At 39.4% G+C, this 22,603-nt stretch overlaps 2 protein-coding genes and 1 pseudogene across 2 annotated transcripts; all 3 read left to right on the top strand.

Moving 5' to 3' along the window:
* The first annotated feature begins 4,158 nt into the window (after positions 1-4,158).
* On the top strand, positions 4,159-5,686 carry LOC112203152 (annotated as a pseudogene).
* A 7,879-nt stretch (positions 5,687-13,565) lies between these two features.
* LOC112203151 lies at positions 13,566-14,605 on the top strand. Its single transcript, XM_024344161.1, has 2 exons — positions 13,566-13,652; positions 13,838-14,605. The coding sequence occupies exons 1-2, from the start codon at positions 13,566-13,568 to the stop codon at positions 14,603-14,605; spliced, it is 855 nt and encodes a 284-aa protein (XP_024199929.1).
* Positions 14,606-21,519: 6,914 nt separating this feature from the next.
* Positions 21,520-21,918, top strand: LOC112203150 (putative wall-associated receptor kinase-like 16). Its single transcript, XM_024344160.1, has one exon. It carries the CDS (start codon positions 21,520-21,522, stop codon positions 21,916-21,918), a length of 399 nt encoding a protein of 132 aa, XP_024199928.1.
* The last annotated feature ends 685 nt before the right edge of the window (positions 21,919-22,603 follow it).

Genomic DNA, 22,603 nt, shown 5'->3' with positions numbered 1-22,603 from the left:
AGGATTTCGCTTGCAAGGCTAATAGCAGGTGCGCCAACGGGCCTATCAACGGGTTTGTAGGTTACTTGTGCCAATGCTTACCTGGTTATGAAGGAAACCCCTACCATCCAGATGGTTGCCAAGGTGTGATGATGATCAATGATTTCATTTACATATATAGTTGATAGATCAGTTTGTTAGCATTGCAGTTTTACCAAATTAATTGATTCGTGACATATGTCTTTGCCTTTCCTAACTTACATATAGTTTGTTGCATTTGGAAACTAAAGCTGAAAATCGGAAATTTACATTATAGATAATGTGATATAATATCATATGATATTCTTTTCAGATATTGATGAGTGCACGGCTTTAAACCCCTGCAATGGACTGAATGAAGTATGTGTAAATTCACTAGGGAATTACTCTTGTTTATGTCGCAAAAGAGATTTGATAGTGTGAATAATATGTAATAACTTCAATTCATTCAGAATGGTTTACAACGTTTTTATATAACAAAGACGCTAATTCTATCCATAATTATAGGACTAACTATAGTAATACAAATCTCTTAATTAAGATCGCAATAATGAAGACTCCAGATCATATGAGATTCCTTTCCTCAATACTCCCCCTCAAGTTGGAGTGTATGTTAATTACACCTAACTTGCTCAATAGTGCTGAAAATTGCTTCGAACCCAGCCGCTTGGTGAACAAGTCAGCTGGTTGTTCCTTTGTTCGAATATGCTTGGTTTTGACTAGCCCCCTCTGTACTTTTTCCCGCACAACATGGCAATCTATCTCAATATGCTTTGTGCGTTCGTGGAAGACGGGATTTGATGCTATATGAATGGAAGCTTGATTATCACAGAACAATTTAACTGCATGTGCATGTTGAACATTCAAATCTCTTAATAAACTTCGAAGCCACGTAATCTCACAGCATGTTGTTGCCATAGATCTGTACTCCGCTTCTGCACTAGAACGAGACACTGTTCCTTGCTTTTTTGTTTTCCATGAGATGGGTGCGTTGCCTAAGAAAATACAGTAGCCAGTAGTTGATCTTCTTGTGTCCTTGCAACGTGCCCAATCTGCATCACAATACGCCTTGATCTCCAATTGTCCGGTGGAAGGCAAAAGTATTCCTTGTCCTGGTGTCTGCTTAACATATCTCAACACCTTGTAAGCTGCATCTAGATGAGGTTATCTAGGGTTATCCATAAATTGACTTAGGATATGTACAGCATACACGAGGTCTGGTCTCGTGACTGTGAGGTATATGAGCCTTCCAACTAATCTGCGATACTGAGAGGCATCCTTTAAAACGACCCCTTCACCTTGCGTTAGCACCAAGTTCTGATCAATTGGGAATCGAGATGGTTTAGCGCCTAGGAAGCCTGCATCTTCAAGGACCTCTAATGCATACTTTCGTTGGCATAAAACAATGCCTTGCTTGGACCTTGCCACCTCTATTCCAAGGAAGTACCTTAACTGACCCATATCTTTGAGCTTGAAATGACTTGCAAGGAAGTGCTTTGTCTCCATGATGTCTTGTAAGTTGTTTCCTGCCAGTATAACATCGTCAACATAGACTAGCAAGGTTGTGAATCTACCTTGAGTGTGTCGGACGAAGAGTGAGTAATCAGACCAAGACTGATTGAATCCGGCAGCCTTGAGAGCACCAGAAAGTTTCAAAAACCACTGCCTCGATGCTTGCTTGAGGCCATACACTGATTTGTGTAACTTGCAAACTCTATTCTCCCCCTTTCGTCCGAAGCCAGGAGGCAACTTCATGTACACATCTTCATAGAGGTCACCGTTAAGGAAAGCATTGTTGACATCTAGTTGATGAAGATGCCAACCTTGAAGAGCTGCAAGGCTGAGTAACACTCGAACTGTTGTTAGTTTGGCCACCGGAGCAAAAGTCTCGCGGTAATCAATCCCTGCAACTTGACTATAACCTTTTGCAACCAAACGAGCTTTATACCTCTCTACTGTGCCATCTGGGTTGTGTTTGATCTTGTAAACCCACTTGCAACCGATTGGTTTCTTATCAGGGGGGAGAGGCACCAAACTCCATGTCTTGTTTTCTTGAAGAGCTTGAATCTCTTTGTCCATAGCTTCTCTCCATCGTGGTTCAAGGACAGCCTGAGAGAAAGATCTAGGTTCCTTTTCGAGTGTAATGTTAACAGTGAAAGCTTTATGTGTAGGAGAGAGTCTATCATAGGATAAAACATGAGCAATAGAATGAGGGGTACCTAGATGAGTAACCTCGCTCGTGGAAGATGATGGTGCAGTATGTGAAGGAAGGGCTGCCTCAATATGAAAGTCTTGCAATGTGGTTGGAGTTCTAGTTGGCCGTGATGATCTTCGTGGCTGTGGCAATGAAGAATGAGGTATTGCATCTTGGGATAAGGATATGTCCACGTGGTATTGAGGAGGTGTTGGAGAACTGACAGAAGGCGAAGATGTGGAGAGTTTGGATTGATAAGGAAACTCAGTTTCAAAGAAGATGACATCTCGTGAGACTAACATTTTCTTATCTTTCAGGCTATAGACTTTATATCCCTTTTGACCATGAGGGTAACCAAGGAAGATACACTCAGTAGAGCGTGGATCAAACTTGCTGGGCCGAAGTGGATGAGTAGACACAAAGCAACGACAACCAAAAACACGCAAATGAGAGTAGTTTGGAGATTTGTGAAATAACGTTTCAAATGGTGTTTTACCTTGCAAAATTGGTGTCGGTGTCCTATTTATTAGATAGGCAGCGGTGAGTATGGCATCCCCCCAAAATGGTTTAGGCAAGTTTGATTGAAAGAGAAGTGCACGAGCAATGTTCAACAAGTGCCTGTGTTTGCGCTCAGCGACGCCATTCTGTTGGGGCGTGTTGATGCAACTGGTCTGATGTAAAATACCCTTGGAAGAGTAAAATTGTGTGCATTTAAATTCTGGACCATTGTCACTCCTAACAATTTTTACTCTTTTGCCAAATTGATTCTCAACTAAATTGACAAAGTGAATGAGTAGGGCTTGTGTTTCTGACTTGTGATGCATGAGATAAACCCAAGTGCTTCTAGAGTGATCATCAACTATGGTTAAGAAATATTGTGCCCCAGAAAGAGATGGGACGTGGTAGCCACCCCATATGTCCACATGAATCAAATCAAAACAAGAATTACTAGAAGAAACACTCAACGGAAAAGGTCTTCTAGTTTGTTTAGCTAAAGGGCAAATGGAACAAGGACTTGCATTGCAAGATTTATTTTGCAAAAAGGGAAATAATAAAGACACTTTGCTAGATGGATGTCCGAGCCTTTGATGCCATAGGTCATGTGTTTTAGTGTTCACCACATTGCACGTTCCTTTCTTTGGCAGATTGAGACAGTAGAGTCCCTCACTTTCAGTTCCCGTCCCAATCATCCTCCCCGATTGAAGGTCCTGTATGAAACAAACTTGTTTAAGAAATATGGTGATATAAACGGAATCAAATGCAAGTTTGTTGATGGAGATGAGATTTAGGTAAAACAATGGGACACATAGAACATTGTGAAGGACAAAGTGTGAAGAAAATGACACTGTCCCAATGTGAGAAACATGTAATGTAGTACCATCGGGCAACTTCACTGTACGATTGTGCACAGGTTGAAAAGATGTGAGGAAAGCCGAATTACAAACTATGTGGTCACTAGCTCCACTGTCAAGGATCCATGTGACATCTTTATTATCTTGTGAGAGGGCAAATGCTTTACCCGAGAGCTCCTCATAGTTAGGAATGTTACCAACAAGATTGGCTGAAGGCTGTTTGATCGAATTCAACTTCTCTAGTAGCAGGTGGCCATCATTGGAATTCTCCCATGGTTTTGAGGTCTTGGAAGAGCTCTGGTCTTTCTTGTGTTTAATGACATGTTGTTCTTCGTCACCAGCCATGAGGTATTTTGTTTGTGTAGATTTCTAGGTTCTCAAGAGCGATCGCTCTGATACCAAAAAGAGATTTGATAGTGTGAATAATATGTAATAACTTCAATTCATTCAGAATGGTTTACAACGTTTTTATATAACAAAGATGCTAATTCTATCCATAATTATAGGACTAACTATAGTAATACAAATCTCTTAATTAAGATCGCAATAATGAAGACTCCAGATCATATGAGATTCCTTTCCTCAATAGTCGCAATGGCTACAAAAACAATGGCCCGAATGGAAAGTGCATCAAAGACAATTCCAGCGACCGTCTCCTGCTCATAATTCTTTCATTGGGTATGCACTTAATATACTCTTTCTAGTTTTGTAAGGCTTATTTTTTATTTTTTAGGGGCATCACCTAATAACCCCTTAATCTATTGACCTCTGTGACTCGCACATTCCTAATCCCTCCCGTAGTTATTCCTCATCATTACCAATTGAACCTTTACCTTAGGAAATTGTGGTATGCAAAAATAAATTATAATGACTGTTGAACTATATATGTGCAGGCATTTCTGTAGGCCTATTTGTGATTTTATTAGTTGGAAGTTTATGGATGTATTGGGGACTGAAGAAAAGGAAGTTCATAAAACTCAAAGAGAAGTACTTTACAGAAAATGGTGGTTTATTGTTGAAACAAAAACTCACTAGTCAAGGAGGATCTGTTGAGACAACCAAACTATTTACTGCAGAAGAACTTGAGAAGGCCACAAACAATTACCATGACAGTAGAATCCTTGGTGAAGGAGGGTATGGAACAGTTTACAGAGGCATATTACCAGATAACCAAGTGGTTGCAATAAAAAAGTCTAAAGTTGGTGCCCCGACTCAAACTGATCAGTTTGTTAATGAGGTGATTGTTCTTTCTCAAGTCAACCATAGAAATGTAGTAAGGCTATTAGGTTGTTGTTTAGAGACAGAAGTCCCTTTACTAGTATACGAGTTCATCACCCAGGGCACTCTCTTTGAGCACATTCACAAGAAAAAGGGTAAAGGGTCATCACTTTCATGGGAACTCCGATTGAAGATAGCATCAGAAACTGCAGGAGCACTAGCATACTTGCACTCCTCCACTTCCACACCAATCATACACCGAGATGTGTAAACAATGAATATACTATTAGATGACAATTACACAGCCAAAGTGTCAGATTTTGGAGCTTCACGTTTCATTCCTATTGATCAAACTCAACTAGCAACAATGGTGCAAGGCACATTTGGATACTTGGACCCTGGATACTTCCATTCAAATCAACTAACAGAAAAGAGTGACGTCTATAGCTTTGGAGTGGTTCTAGCAGAGCTACTCACAAGTAAAGTGGCATTTTCTTTTGCAAGGCCTGAGGCAGAGAGATGCCTTGCACACTTTTTTGTTTGTTCGGTGGAAGATGGTAACTTGAACCAAATTCTATATGATGGCATTACTAATGAAGGAGATATTGACCAGAGAGTAATAGAAAATGTGGCCCATCTTGCAAGAAGATGTTTGAGGGTAAAACGGGAGGAAAGGCCTACCATGAGAGAAGTAGTCATGGAGCTAGAAGGAATGATTATGACAAAGCATCGATGGGGTTCTGCAGATCATTACTTCCCAGAAGAGACTACGCACTTGCTCGGATCACCTAATACTTCCAAGGATTATGTTGTGAATTTTGATGGTGATGGTGGTCCTGGTACAACCAGTGGCTGTGACAGCATGCAAATCAAAATGTTAATGTCATATGCTGATGGGCGATAGAGTTAGTGGACTTTTTAATAGTAATGCAGTGTTTGAAATGTAAACCTATATCAGTTTGTGTGGTGTTTAATTATATTGTATGCAACTTTTCTCTGTGTGTATGTGTACAAATACAAGTTTAACGTGGTCTTCTCCATAACTTCAGGTTTTTTAAGCATGCACTGTCCAAAAGAATTTACCCAACACCCAGATCCACATTCCACATAAGTGCAGATATTGAACCGATTACCATCCCATTATAATCGTGGAATAAGTAGACATCAATACAAGCAAAGATTTGATGGAACTATTTGTACATGTTACTTTGTTCTGCCTCAGTGAGTTATATGACTATTTGTTCTTTATGCGAAAGCAAGAAGGCATAACTGTATTGATTCTGGGAAGGAAATTATAATTAGATTTCAAAAACGTCCAAAATTAAAGATATAGACTTTCATAACAAGGAGAAATTCCAATCAAGGTTATAATTCTAGCGATAGTGAAGGACTTGCAGATATCAAGTAGTTGCCAGTCGAATTGGGAACACAGCAAAAGACACAAATAAAGTTGTAGCCTTTGTAAATTTCAAACAACATGAGTGGCAGCTTTTCGAGCCTGCAAATTTCAAAAGGTAATCCTTGTTAAGAGAATCAACAATAGTTGAATAACTCCAAAAGATAAGTGGAGCACATTTGGAATGGATCAAACGATACTGCAAATGGTATAACCAAAGAAGCTACTCGAATAATGCTTTTTTAAAACTTTTTCAACTTCATGAAATTGAAATGGAGAAACAAGTGACCACTTTCGAATTCAGCTGAATTTAAACCGTAAGCATTCATTCAGTGTTTACCAACTTGATAGTACAAATGAAGCCCAAAAACGTAAAATACAATTTTGGTAGTGTTCAGGAAATGAAGTAGAATGATATACAGAGAAGGGAAAAGATATACAAAGTGAGTAGACAAATCGAACCTGTTTCTGAAGAGATTGGCGGCTGCCGGAGATGAGAACAGAGAAGAATGTGGAGGGTTTAATCGGGTTGGTTGACCGTTGATGCTCTCCCGCTTTTTTTGGGAAAAGATATTTTCCTTTTCCAAGAGGATTAATCACGACTCATGTCGGCCCTGCCCAGTATTGGTCCTCTTTAACATTTTCGTTCTTCACTCAGATACTCGGATACTCCCGGCGCCCATGATTGACAATGTTGAAAACAGAGAGTGACGGTAGAGTGATCTTGGTGGGAAAGAAGATGAGGGAGAGACCGTATCGGGTATGGGTAGGAATATGGATCCAATTGGTGGCAGAAGAGAAGTTCCTTCAGATGTTTGGGGGGAAAAAAAATGACACGTGTGGAGCTGTGGGAGAGACACATCATAGTTGGTTAGTAGTGGCTAACCACATATAAGAGCAAGTCCACTGGTTTGCTCTTGACTGGTCATAGTCAAGAAGAAGCTGATGTGGTGATCGACTGTAGCAAAATTCATCTTCCACTGGTAGTGCCTTGACCGGGCAAAACCCACCCCTTCTTGACTACAGCCAAGAAAATAGTCATACCCATAACTATTTCCATGACCCAGGCAACAAATCAGCCAGCTCAGCCCAGCAAGGAAACGTGGGCGACGTCAGCAAAATTGGGGAGAAGGAGACGCGCCAAATTCAGAATTGAAGGAGAGCTGCTTGACGCGTGGCGCCACAACTCCCACACGACTGAAGCAACGCGCTTGTCGCGTAGCAACATGAATTCGGCCGGAATAAAGAGCACGTGGAAGAGACCCGTTGGAGGGCTTTGAATGCTGATCCCAACGGTCATGAAATCTCAACCCTTGGTTTCAATTAATTTCCAGATCCAACGGCAAACAATTATATTAGTACTATATAGATGAACAGTGAAATCGTTGAACAGTGCCACAATGAACAGTCTTGACCGGTCAAGGAAAAAACAGGTGGAAACCCATGTCCAGTAGCAGTGAACAGTACCTTGACTGGTCGAATTCTTGACTTTTCGACCTTGACATTTCTTGACTACGGGTGAACTTGCTCTAATCAGCCAAATATTATCCCTCTTGGAGTCTTGGGTGGCCATGGAAAGCATTACTTTACTCTTGGGTTTATGTTGTAGGGGTGAGATTCAGTTCTTGGTCTGTTTGCTGATTAGTTGCATATATAGTCCATGGGGTTCGGCTTGCTCTGTTACATTTGGGATTTGTATTATCAAATAAATGATATCTCTGATATTTAGCATTTGCCTCGGCTCTAGTTGAACTTGGGATATTTAAATTGGAAGAGAAATCACCAATTATATTCTTGAAAAATACCATCACTGAGGTAATGACAATAATTAAAGTTATTGAATTGCTTGAGTTCGCGACTGAAAGTATGCGTCGTTATTAGGTGATTTATCTCATGTTCTCACATTCCTTTATTCTCCTTTTATGACACCTTGGCAGCCTAGAGTGGATGCAATGATTGTATTCATGAGATTTCTTAATTGCATTAATTTTCTTAGAGGTAGAGCAATTAATCAAGTTGTTAATGCTTTAGCTAATTTTAGTTCTTCATTTTGTACTTTCTGCAAATTTTGATCATTGCTCGAAGTTGTTATACTTACATTTGATGTCAAATTAACAACATCCTAATCAAAAGGAGTTAGACTTCCATCACGAACATGCATTTCTATGGAATAACGACACTACATTGTTTATCATTCTAGCAATAGTTATCGAAGGACATACAAATATCAAGTAGTAGCAACCATTTGAACTAGTAAGGGCATCTCCAACCCTTTAGTCAAAAGTCAAAGTCATTTGGAAAATTTGACACCCCTAGTGTCATTACTATTTATTCATATTTTGCATCTCAAATCCCTTTTAGTCAAAAGTCATATTCATTTCATAATTTTAATCATTTTATATAATTATTTAACTACAATATGAATTCATATTCATACATAATAATCTTATATAATATATCATCGGTTAAATTTTTTTTAGAAAATTTTATTTTATTTTTTCAAGTGTTTTTTAATTTAAAACTACATTACTTTATTATTAGCCGTTGAATTTAATTTATCGCTTTTTTTTTACAGTCATATTAGAAATTTAGTAATTACATATTTATTTTTTAATTTGTACAGATTATACGTATAACTATCCATACGTATAATTTGTACCTGTATGTCATAACTGCGTGATAATCTGTTTTGCGTGGTGATATTTACAGGACGACCGCACGAAGAACTTCAGCGAAATCGAAATTGCGGCATAGTTGAGGAAAAGTAACTCTAGTTTCCATTGGCACATGTGAAAAATGGCTGAATCGAAATGGAGGAAAAAATCCCGCGCTGTGCTATTGAACCGTCGACTCCCGGGATGAATATGACAAATGAAGTTGCATGGTAATTGCAACTACTCGATGGAAATAAAAGGGACAACGACCTCGATCAACCTTCATGGACTTGAACCAGTTACAATCAATTTAAGCTACAATCACTTTAGCACACTGCGCACCTAATTTTTAAATTTTAAACCGAGCTCTGGCCCTAGCCTGCTTGATTATATTTGGGTTCGTCCATCAGATCATGGCGTTGTGACTCTCATTGGTAGCAGTCCTACTCTTGTTACTGGTGGCTAGTACTACTACAACAACAACAGCTGCTGCTCAAGCCCTGCCTGATTGCCAAGAAGCGCTGGAGAAGTCATCGGCGGCAACCACGACGTTGAACCCGAAACAAACCCAGGAACCAGTTTGTCAAAACTTGATCTAATTAAAAATCTAATTACACTAGAGTGTTGAGTATGATGAGAGGATGGATTTCCATACTATATGCAGCTCAATCGGTGACCGGAGTCGCCGAAATTTGCAGAAATTCGCCGCAGCAGTCGGACCTTCTCACCGTCAATTCTTCATCCTCGTTGGGTGCATGGACGATTTGAGGCTACAAGCATGACGCAATGACGAGATGAGGAGATTAGTGGTCTTGTGTTGTCGATCAGTGGCCGGACGCCGGAGTTGTAGCCGAGTTGCCTTGCAAGTCGTCGGGTTTCTCGAGAGAGACTGAGAGAGCTCGAGCTTGCTAGTTTCTCTAGAGCAATCTAGAGCCTTCATCTGATCAAGGGGTCTAAATACCCTAAACTCCATTTTATTTCAAGGGTTAGGATTAGGCCTCATCATTTAGCCCTTCGGCCCTAAGCCCGACCCGGCCCTTGCATTAGGGCGGGCCGGCCTTACCCTTTCTCAAATAGGGTAGGGTAAGGGTCATACAAATGAAGCCCGCGCCCTACCCTACGGCCCAATCCGATTGAGCCAGTAAGTGCCAAGCCCGGCCCGACCCTAAAATTTATATATTATTTTTGTTATTTTCTATAACATAGAAATAAAAATATAAAATCTGTACATGTTATATTAGAAAATAGATATAAAGCCAAGTATCCAATTAATGTCTGAGGCCCAATGGCTCATTTTGGCCCAAGTCAGTCCAAGTCCAAGGCTCCTTAAGGAGTCTGTTAGCCAAATAGCCACCCTCAAGTATAAGAGCTAAGTTATAGTGTAGGGATTATGAGTAGAGGATATCTTACCCAAGGGATTAGAAAATCTCACTCTAGCTAAGGAAAACCTAGAGGATGCTAGATGAATATACAAATGTAAAAGTCATAAACAAGAGCTCACAAGTGAACCAAAGTTCATGGTGAATATATGCAAGATGGTGTAGTAGTTTGATTTTTGGCTTTGAAAATGTTTTCGAATCAAATTAACACAAAATGAAACTTGAAATGTAAACTAAGCTATGTTAAACTAGAAGTGATAAAATGGATGGAAGTTAGAGCTTTAGGTCGTTCATCATAGCCTCCCTTGCATGCATTGATGTTCAAACTATAAGTAATGCAATCCCAAATATCCAATTACCCTCTTAGCATCCGTATAAGACTACTAAGGCCTAAACTCCTTTTATTTTATCAATTTCCACCGGATAAGTGCAAAACTAACTACTTAAGAACAAGTTATATTACCGGATAAGTATCAATTCCTTGCTCCTAGATGCATAAAGATTTAAGTTTAGATAATCAAGCAAGTAAACCAATCCTAAATCTAGGTGATTTTAACTCACTACCCTCACATACACACCTAGTGTGCTATCATGCTTTCAATGTCCAAAGTTAGCTATTTTCTAAACATTGTTCATGTAATGACAAATGCAAAGTATTCAAAGTAGCTAAATTCAAATACAAACATTCACTTCTTGAATTAGCATGTGAAGATGATCATGGAAAATGCATGAATTAGCATGTGAAGATGATCATGGAAAATGCATCAAATAAGACTCAAAAATCAATTCATTACAAGTTTGGCTAGGGCTTTCAACCCTAGCCCCAACAAACTAACTACTCACTCATAATCAAATACATAAGCTTCAACATGTTTCTGAACATCAAACTAAAAAGTAGCGATAGAGAAGTGACTAGTGATAATCAAGTTAAGGATGGTGTAGATGAACTCATGAAGGCATTGACATGGTGAAAATGGTGATGGTGATGATGATTCCTCAAGTGATGCTAGACTCCTCTCCTTCTTCTTCAAAGGTTGATGATGGAATATGAGATGTAGAGATGATCAAATGGTGAAATGGTGGAGTAGTAAAGCTTTTTGTCTATGAAATGGAATGGGTAGATGGAAAAATGATGAAGGTTGTGGTGGTGGTAATGGAGATTATGAATTGATGGTAGTGGTGATAGAGGTTTTGTGGAGGAGATGATAGTGGATTGTGTAGAGAATATAGAGAGAAAAAGATGTTATGGAGTGGTATGGGTGGTGTGTTAAGAGTGTAATGAATGGATGCTTATATAGAGAAGAGAGAGAGGAGTAAAATGGGAGGAAAAGAAAAAGAGAGCAGCTAGCCTCATGAATGGAGCATGGAGGTGGAGTATGAGAGTGGTAATAGATCCTAAAAATAAGGGAAATAGGTATGGAAGAGATGGAGTAAAAAGAGGGAAGTAATGATGAGCTAGTAGAGTGTAGAGTAGAAAAAGATGCCTAAGGAGAAGAGAGGAGCAGGTTCTCTCTTTATTGTGCATGGGAAAACATGAAAATGAAGAGTGTTAGAGCAGTTTTGGGTCACCAAAGTCAAGATAACAAGCATGAGAACTTTCTTCTCCTTTCTTCCTTCAATTAAATCTCCACCAAGATTTCAGATTTTGCCTTTGACTTCTTCATACTAAATGTTCATTGATAAGTGTAGATTATCTTGGTAAAATTTCAGAATTTATGGCACCATGGTTTTGCTGGAATTGCTACAGGAATACGTACAGGTCCTCTTTTACAGCTTTTTTTTTTATCTTTTAGGCAGAAACTTTGACTGATTTTTGCTTTCTACTCTGAAATAACTCTTGAACTATTCATAAGAAATTATTCTTAGGATGTCTAGAATGGATCTGAAAAGTTTCAGCTCATTTGGAGTTCGTTTGATTAGGCTTCTACCCTTCCTTCCTTATTTAGCTCGTTTTCCCCTAACCGGAGTAGGAAAATGCTAAAGTTGACTTTTCATTTCCATGCTTCTCCATCATTTCCTAGCATGATAAGGAAAACATAATAAATATATAAATAAAAACAAAGGTTAAGCAAAAGTACGAGATTAGGGAAATAATGAAATTGGATTAGTCAATATTAAATTAGACTTTAGAACAAGTAATTTCCATGTTTTAGGGCACAAATATGTATATGAATTATGATCCAACAGCATCTAGGGCATCAAACTTCAACAACTTCTTCGATAGTTCGACCTAAATTTCCTAAATCTCCCAAATCCAAATCTTAGCCGCCTGTAGCTGTTTGGAGACTTCGTGGTGCACACTCGCACGCTGTCGACAATCGATGGCAAGACGGCCAAGCCGGGGCTCTCTTCTTCTCTATTCCATTTCGCCATTCTCCTCTAATCTGGCTGGGACGACTTGGCCTCCACTCTCTTTTTTCCAATCTCCAGCGTCGAATCCTCACTTCCTCAACCGTCTCGGGCGACAGCGCCTAGGAATTTATTTTCTTGATCTTCCTCTATTATTAATATCTGTTATCATTAGTTACGGTTCAAATTTGAGTTTTTGAGTGATGTTTGTGGTTTTTTGGTTGGGTTGAGAGAGAGAAGGGCTAAATGGTTGGTTTTCTGGGAGAGTTTACGGGATGGGAAAAATCATATTGTGTGGACTATCATGCTAACCGGGTACTCTCAGAATGGAGATGGCTTGAAGGCATTGAAGTGTTTTCGAGACATGCGAGCACAAGGGGTTGAATCCAATCAGTTTGCATTCCTTAGCGTATTGACTGCTTCTGCATCGGTTTTAGCCCTTAGTTTGTGGCCCAGGTGCATGGATGCATTATTCAGAGTGGTTTTGGGCCTAATGTGTTCGTTCAAAGTGCATTGATTGACATGTATGTTAAATGCGGAGATCATATTAGTGCAAAGAAGCACTAAGAAGCATGGAGGTTGAGTTTTCTGGTTGGGTTTTCTACTTTTCTGAGTTTTTGAGGAAACTGGAAACGTTTATTTCTTTTCTGGCATATATGAGATTTGTAGATATCTGTAGATCTTTTTTTTGATTGCAAGATATCTGTAGATCTTTGTAATTAACTCAGGTTCTCACATCTCAAGTAATGGATCCCTGTGGCTGTTCCATGTCCACTTCCCAGACCGCCCAACACCAATTACACAAAAGTGTGTGATCTAATTGATGCATCATGAAGGATGTGGAAATCTACGGTGGTGTCCAGATTGTTTCCTAACCATATTGCAGAAAGAATTATGTGTATTCCACTTGGAAGAAACCCTAGTCCGGATAGATTGATATGGAGTCCGGAAAAAAAAGGGCACTACTCGGTGAAGAGTGCATACTGGATTGCAAGAATAGAGATCATGTCGCATGTTCTTGTCTCAACTTCAACAGGAGACCCTTACAAGGAATTATACAAATGTCTTTGGAAGGCCAAGGTTCCTGGAAAGGTTAGTATATGTGTTTGGAGAGCCTGTATTATTTACTGGCCACACGGGATAGACTACTCACTAAAGGCTATGTCGGGGAGATACAGTGCTTATTTTGTCCACAAAGGCCCGAAACTACAGCTCACCTATTCTGCCAATGTCCCATAGCATCCACAATATTATCTGCACCTCCATTTAACCTGCAGACTGATCTACATAGAGCCTTGAGCTTTAAAGAATGGATGCTAGAGAAGGCCCTAGCGCTAGGCAGTGAAGTTTTTGAAAAACTGATGATGATTATCTGCGCGTTGTGGAAAAACAGGAACAATTTTCTGTGGAATGGTACACAACAAACTGCACAAGACATTGTTCTTAGCAGTTTTGCGTGGCTAGCTGAATTTCAAAAAGCCCGAGCACCGGCGGAGCCAAAACAGAAGCAGCCTAAACGTTTTTGGAAACAAGCTGCTTTTGGAGTTCTAAAAATGAAAGTTGACGCCTCATTTTTGTCCAGCCAATCTAAAGGAGGTGTGGGAGGAGTGTTACGGACAGACAATGGCAGAGTTGTGGCAGCTTTTGCTGGGCCCATTCCTCACATGGCCTCCCCAAAACAAGGTGAGTTGTATGCCATCCGTGCAGGGCTTGATCTTATTAATTCTTTGCAATTACAACAGGTGGTGATAGAAAGTGACTGTACAGAGGCCATTACGGAGGCCTCATGTGAGGATCATACTCTTCTTGCAAATGGAGGCCTCATCGATGATATCCAATCTGCTATGGCTACAATTCCTCAAGTACAGTTGTGCTATGCCCCTCGTTCCTGCAATAGGATTGCCCATAGACTAGCTGGAATAGGCTTTGAAGCCACCCACCATATAGTTTGGCTAGATCAAACTCCAGAGTGTATTACTGATGTAATCACTTACGATTGTAACCACCTCACTTGTGGCTCCTTCTATAAAAGTTTTACTCGTTGATTCAAAAAAAGTATTTAGTTTCATATATGTATTTTTTTTTTCGTTCCGTTTGAGTTTATAATTGTGTTTTATGTGAGTTAAATAAAGGCCCGGCCCGGCCCTTTTGGCCGTTGCGCAATGGGCTTTAAGGGCGGGTAAGGGCTTACGTATTGAAGCCCCGGCCCGACCCTAAGTTTTGTTTGACTTGGTCAAAGCCCGGCCCAGCCCTACCTCAAGCCCTAAAATTTAGGGTAGGGCTGGCCCTAACCCGGCCGATGATGAGGCCTAGCTAGGATGAAGCGGTGCTTGATTAACTTCCAGATCGCACCATAAAATTTCTTTTCTTTTTCCATAATTATTTCAATGTTTCCCAACTTTCGGAATTCGTAAAAATTAGTTCCGGTATCCGAAAAATTCCCCGAAAATTTTCACGAACTCGTCTTGTCGTGTACTTTATTATCCTCTTAAACCAAGGATTTCACTTTGTGAAAATTTCTGAAAATATTCTCGAGCACTTTGACGATTACCGAGATAGTTAAGTAGTTTATCGAACAATCTCAATTTAGCTCGTTAAACTTTTCCGGGGCTAGACAAATAATCCATCTCATGAAAATATTCTGGATTATAGTTATGTCCAAGAGACATCATTGGGGGACGCTTCGATGTCAGAATCAATTCCAGAGAATAGAGAGATCTCTACGAATTACAGTAGTGTATATGAGATGATGAATAGAGTATTATCCTTGATGATGCCTTTGCATATTCTATTTCTCAACAAATTATAGACACATGATGATATCGAACCTCGCTCTGTTGAAGAATATCACAGACGAGCAGATTGGCCTAAATAGAAAGATGCGATCCAGGCTGAATTGGATTCATTAGCAAAGAGACAGGTATTTGTGTCTATAACGCTGACACCCCCAAATATAAAGCCTGTTGGCCATAAATGGGTTTTTGTTAGAAAGCTAATGAGAAAAATGAGGTTGTTAGATATAAATCCCGCCTTGTGGCACAAGGTTTCTCATAACGTTCTAGAATCGACTACGAGGAGACATATTCTCCCGTAATGGATATCATAAAGTTCCGCTACCTTGTCAGTTTGGTAGTTTCGGAAAAACTCGACATGCAGCTTATGAATGTGGTTACAGCATATTTTTATGGGGATCTAGATTCAGAGATATATATGAAGGTTCCAGATGGACTTCAATCACTCAAATCAAGTGGCTCTAAACCACGAAACGCGTTTTCTATAAGATTGAAATGTTCACTATATGGGTTCAAGCAATCTGGATGAATGTGGTATAACCGTCTAAGTGACTACTTGATTAGGAAGGGATATATATATATATATATATATATATATATATATCAAGAATGAAATATGCCCATGCATGTTCATTAAAGGACAAGTTCCGGATTTGCAATTGTAGCAGTTTATGTTGATGACATGAATCTAATTGCAACTCTAGATGAGTTAAAGGAAACTGCTAAGTACTTGAAATCCGAATTTGAGATGAAAGATCTTGGAAAAACACGGTTTTGTCTCGGATTAGAACTCAAGCACCGTAGTGATGGGATTTTGATCCATCAGTCAGCATATACTTAGAAAATATTAAGGCGCTTTAATGAAGATAAAATAAAGCTTGTGAGTACTCCCATGATTGGTAGTAGTCTTGAGTCCGGAAAGGACCCGTTTCGTCCAAAGGATGAGATGAAGGCATTTTATAGGCTGAAATGCCCTATCCAAGTGCAATAGGCACATTATTGTACTTAGCTCAATGCACAAGATCGGATATCTCTTTCGCAGTGAACTTGTTAACTAGACATAGCTCTGCGCCAACACGTCGCCATTGGATTGATGTAAAGACTATATTTTGATACTTAAAGGTACGATTGACATGAGCTTGTTTTATTCCTACAGGGAGAAAAGGAATGAAGGAAGTACGGGATCGGACCCCATAAGGTAAAACACCGCTGTCCAAGAATCTATAACCAGCCATGTTGCCAGCACTGTCCATGGTGATTGGTGGCCTGCGTCACCCTCCTCCCCTTCATCAAAACAATGATGATGTTTGACTTGAATACATAAACTCTTCGCAAGCGTAAGAGTCGTTGTCAAGTAAGGAAAATATTAAAACCTTGATTATCGTACCTCGGGGATTAGGTGTTGGACCTAACCGAGGTAATTGGCGCTGGAGTGACTCAAAAGCATACAATGAAAAAGTAAAAATAAAAATAAAATAAAGTAAAATAAAATATTCACAAGGCACCAAGCCTCGACAATGCTCGGCTTAGCTCACACTAAGCCTAATCAAAGCCACTAACTTGTAGCCCAAATGAGTTATGCAAAATGGAAGGTAGAATTTTGTTTGGGAGTTTTGAATTGGGAATTAACTAAATTAAATGCAAATGAAAATAAAAGCAAACAACTAATTATCAAGCAAGAAATTAAACTTCGGATTTCAAATTAATGGGAACATGGAAGTGTCGGGTGATTCACACTAACTATCTTGCAAATATCAGTGCCAATTTCATAAATGCATGCATTTCCTATATGTGTTAAGTCCCGTATTTAGTACCCGGTCAAGGCTACTAAACCAATTATCTTTTCGGTGTATCGATTATGCCGGTTAGGGCCACAATCAACTCTCTAATTTAGGCATTACGCCGGTTAAGGCCGCAATATCTAAAATTAGAGGTCTAGAGTGCAAGATAATAGAGACCCAAGCAAGCTTAGCTACAATTAAGCTAGCTAATGGTTACCACACTTAAATCCTAGATGCAACAAGACCAATAAGTTGTCAATTTATCAATCTATTCATCACAATTGCCCACAACATAATTTCAAAGGGTGACAAAGCCTAGAAACATGCTTCTAAGGACCAATAAATTCAGATTTAAAGCATACACAATGAAAATTGCATTTATTAAAATTAAAGCATCAATATTTATACAAGATGAGTTAGGGCTTCACAACCCTAACCTCCAACAAAATTTCTACTCACTTCCCATAAATATATACATCATCAATTCCATCAATTTCATACAAACAAAAGAGGAAAAGGTATAGAAGAGGGAAAAACAACCAAGACAAGTTACAAATGCTAAAAAGCAAACATAACAAGCCTTGGAATTATAATCTCTCCCTTTTACCCAAGTGGTGATTAAACTTTTTATGCTTGAAGTGTTTTTCCTTTTGAAGCTCCTTCAAATTGATGAGGATTAGAATAGATGGGTGTGAGTGAAAAGAAGAGAAATTAGATGTGGAGATGTGTTGGTGGTGTGCGGCAGCAAGGGAGAATAAAAATATGGGGAGAGTGAATTGTGGTCTGGTGCTTCGGCCTTAAAAGAGGAGAAGAGGAAATGCCAAAAAAAAATAGAGTTGTGTGGTCTGGGCGTGAGGGAGAAGAAAGAAATATAAGCTGAGTTGATATGTCAGCTTATGAGAGGAAGAGAGGGAAGAGAAGAGAAGAGAAAATGGAAAAGAAAAGGGAAGGAATGGCTGCACGTGGGGTGGGGGGTTTAGTATTCTGATGCTGACGTCATCATGAAGTCAGCAAAGTCTTTTTTTTTTTTTTTTTTTTCTTTTTCTTTTCTCTTTTTCTTGTTTTTCTTTTCTTCTTCCTTCGTTTTGCTTTCTTCTTCTCTCTTCTCAATGCATTTCCGCAAATATTATCAGAGATAATTGGATTCCACTCCCTTGATGGCGTTGATCATGTTGACCCGCATTGACTATTTCGTCCTTTTCTCAGAAACTCCAATTTGCTCCAATTTTAGATCAATTTCTCTCGGTTTCCGCAATTCCACTTATTTCCTACACAATAAATAAAATTAGATTAATTACATTATAATTGGCTCAAGGATTAGCTTATTTCTAGTGTTTTAGACACAATTACATGCATAGAAATGCGTGTAATCAATGTTTTGATAGGTTTTGTTGATGCAGGGTACCTCTCTGACCCTCACAAAAGTCACTTCCAAACGGGTTATGTCATTACTATGGGAAGCACTGCAATATCTTAGAGGTCTACAAAATAGACCCTTATTGTTACTTTCTCAAATCATGCAGAGATTATTGCTCTCCATGAAGATGTGTGTGAATGCATATGGCTAAGGTCTGCAATTAGAGACATTGGAGGAACTTATAGTTTGAAGTCTACCACATATGAACCTACATACATTTATGAGGACAATGCAACTTGTATTGAACAAATGAAGTTAGGTTTCATCAAAGGAGACAACACCAAGCATATATCGCCTAAGTTTTTTTACAATCAGCAACAACAATCTCTTCTAAAGATTGAAGTAAATCAAATCCGATCAGACGATAATGTAGCGGACTTATTCACTAAGTCGTTACTAAAATCCACCTTCGAGAAACATGTTCAAAGCATCGGATTGAGAAAATTATCCGAACTCCCACGATTGTTGCAATCAGGGGGAGATGTCGACAGCAGGGGGAGGTATGATGTCTACATGTTTGATCTCTAAGAGTGAAGGACGTGTTGTACTATTTTTCTCCTCCTCGAGGTGTTGTTGTCCCACATGGTTTTTATTACTCGAGCAAGGTTTTTAACGAGGCAATGTTTAAAGCGTCATTTCCAAGTTTAAGCGGCACAAGGGGGAGTGTTGAAGAATGTTCACTTTAGTGTGTCTTGTCAAACTAGGATTTGTTCTATAGTAGTAATAGGAGAGAATTCTCAATTTAAATTAGAATATGAATCCTTGTACTCCAAGAAATTGTACTTTGTAATCCTTTATATAGGGCTCCTATTATATATCAATGAATAGACACACAATTCTCTCATCAATCTTCTTTTGCATCTCATATCCTAAAACAGAAAATTCTTTAATACATTGACAGAGGTAGATGAACTAGCAAATCTAGTAAATTTCTGTCATTGATATTTATAGGCATTTTTTTTTAATAATAAAAAATGTACTTGATGTTATTCAGTCCTCTATTTTTACTGGTGCAAGTGCATGTTGATGCACTGAATAATTTATCAGATAACATAAGAAAATACCTCTATGTGGAGCCAGGAAGAACATATATTATTGGAAGAGACTTCTGAACAAAGAGGATGAATTAGTTTTACCCCATGGATGATGGAAACCCTACAAATTAAGTATGATGTAGGCACACTTACTTTTCTCATCTAAAACAATAACACTGTGCAGTGGTAAGGTGCAATGGCCTTATTACCCGCTGAGAGGTTGCAAATCATGCATCTCTTGATCTCTTATGTAGTTGTTCTATTAGTAGCAAAAGCTCAAGCCCCGCCGCCTCAGGCCAAGCCGAATTGCCCAGAGCGCTGCGGTGACGTCCCAATTCCATATCCATTTGGCATTGGTGCCGACTGTTACCTCCGACCAGAGTTCAACATCACTTGTGACCAGTACACCACACCACCATCACTAAAGTTCTCCAACAGTACCTTCACCTTTCCCGTACGTATTACTGACTTTTCCCATGGTGAGGATGAGTTGCAAGTAATACATGCTGTAGCAAGAGAGTGTTATGACGAAGGCGGTTCGTACATGCATGTACGATATGTCCAGCAACAGCACGCTCGAGCTGCCTCCTTCTTACACTATATCTTATAAGAACAACTTCTTCGTGGTTGGTGTAACAGTGTATCAAAGTTACCAGGGCCAAGTCACCGATCCAGAAGAAATCTACAAAGGCGGGTACACCGTGAGCCTGTGTCAAGATGCTAGCTCTTAGCACAGGAATTCCCACCGTTTCTTGCAATGGTTTCGGGTGTGGCCAAAATGTAATCCCTACTGGACTGCAAAACATGTCGGTGGATTTGTATCAACTTGACAGCTACATCAGAGATTGGAACCGCTGGAACATAGAACCAGACTACCTGTGCAGCTATGGCTTCATTGTGGAAGATGGCGACTTCACATTCTCTGGGAACACAAGTTTTGAAGAACTGAACACCACAAGGAGGCAGCTTCCGGTGGTTGTTAATTGGGCAATTGGGGATGAGACATGTGACGTAGCAAAGAAGTCACAGACTTATTCATGCAAGCTAGGAACATAGCGACTGTGTGGATCGTACCATCAATGGTACTTCATCTGGAGTTTACACTTGCCGGTGCATGACAGGCTACGATGGGAACCCATACCTCTCAGATGGTTGCCAATTAAGGTGATAAGATCTCTGCACTTACATATATTGATATGTACATCCCTATTTATATTAATTGGTAGTATATATGTTAGTTGTTGGCAGCAGAAATATTAAGATTAATTAAATTAATAAAACTCAGAGATAGCATTTTTTACATTTATAACCTTACTGATCAATTTATCAACTAATTTATTAATTGGTTGCTTTTTTTTACAGATATTGTTGAGAGCCTGCCAGTTCCGAACTCGAACCCATGCAACAAAGGAAAGTGCATAAATTTACCCGGAACTCACACTTGTGCATGTGATAGGGGGTACAGATTAAATGAAAACAAAACCACTTGCGTGGAAGGAGGCAAATGAAAGACTGAAAGAGCACTGTCTTGAAAGTTTCATTAGGTATGCTCTAGCTAGCTTTAGCTTTTTACTGTTTGTTAGTTCGCATCCTCAGCTATACACGACCATAAATATATATATATATATAAGCATACTAGTGATATATGTCATATTCAGAAAACATTAAAAGTAGACTAAAACAAGAGGATTTGGCTCCTCTGCAGTGAGCGTGAAGTTCGTTTAATTGCGTACGCTCGACAACAAATCAAAGTTGGTTGTGACTTTTCAACTGTATATGTGCAGGTATAAGCATAAGCATGTTTGTCTTACTGGTTGGAATGTTTTGGTTATATTGTGGAATGAAGAGAAGAAAGTTCGAACAACTGAAAGAAAAGTACTTCAAAAGAAAATGGTGGCGAGAAGTTACGAGAAAAAGTTGAAAAACTAGCTAGTCATGACAAGGGATCTGTTGAGACAGCAGCCAGGATCTTTACCACGGCAGACCTCAAGTAGGTCACAAACAATTAATTACCACAGAGATGGGATCCTGGGTGAAGGAGGTTACGGAACAGTTTACAAAGGAGTACTTCCGGATAATAAAGTGGTAGCCATAAAGTCCAAAATCATGGCCAAGTCCCAGACTGATCAGTTTGTTAATGAAGTAGTTGTTCTCTCTCAAATAAACCATAGAAATGTGGTGAAGCTTTTAGGTTGCTGTTTAGAGACAGAAATGCCTTTACTAGTTTATGAGTACGTTAGCAATGGCACTCTTTATGACCATGTTCATAAAAGAAATGGAAAAGGTCCACTTTCATTAGGATTGCGATTGAAGATTGCAGCAGAAACAGCATAATCACTTGCGTACTTGCACTACTCCACATCAATGCAAATCGTGCACCGAGATGTGAAAGCAACTAATATAAATATATACCAGTGGAAGAGAAATTCACGGCCAAAGTATCGGACTTAATTTGGAGCTTCAAAATTGGTTCCTGAAGATCAAGGTCAACTGTCAACTTTAGTGCAAGGAACAATGGGATATTTAGAGCCTGAATATCTTCAATCACACACACTTACAGAAAAGAGTGTCGTCTATAGTTTTGGTGTTGTACTTGTGGAGCTACTAACAAGCAGAAGGGCACTTTCTTTAGACAAGCCAGAAGCAGACCGAAGCCTAGCAAACGTCTTTGTTTGTGCAGTGGAAAATGGTCTATCGAAGCACATTCTTGATGAGGAAGTTAAGGACGGACATTTTGAGACTGTCTGAAAAAATTGCTGATCTGGCCAAAAGATGTCTAAGCATGAAAGGGAGAGAAAGGCCAACTATGAGGGAAGTAGCAAGGGAGCTAGAAGGATTGCAAATTTTGCCAATGCATTCAAGGGGTGGAAAGCCTGATTCTTCTCCTAAAGAGACTGACTACTTGCTTGCATCACCTTCAAACGCTTACGTTGTCGATGTTAAGGGTGAAGGCGATGGTGGTTCCATTACAACCAGTATTGAGTACGACCAGAGCATGCAAAATCAAGCCCTAGTGTTG

This window comes from Rosa chinensis, chromosome 5 (genome assembly GCF_002994745.2).
Source record: "Rosa chinensis cultivar Old Blush chromosome 5, RchiOBHm-V2, whole genome shotgun sequence".
Taxonomy (NCBI): Eukaryota; Viridiplantae; Streptophyta; class Magnoliopsida; order Rosales; family Rosaceae; genus Rosa; species Rosa chinensis.
The sequence above is the reverse complement of the archived record's forward strand: the minus strand, read 5'-3'. Positions and strand labels throughout refer to the sequence as shown.

Coding starts and splice junctions, on each gene's coding strand:
- LOC112203151 (XM_024344161.1), top strand. CDS start 13,566: ATGTCGCATGTTCTTGTCTCAACTTCAACAGGAGACCCTTACAAGGAA. Junction 13,653..13,837: donor AGGCCAAGGTTCCTGGAAAG/GTTAGTATATGT, acceptor TTTAACCTGCAG/ACTGATCTACATAGAGCCTT.
- LOC112203150 (XM_024344160.1), top strand. CDS start 21,520: ATGACAAGGGATCTGTTGAGACAGCAGCCAGGATCTTTACCACGGCAG.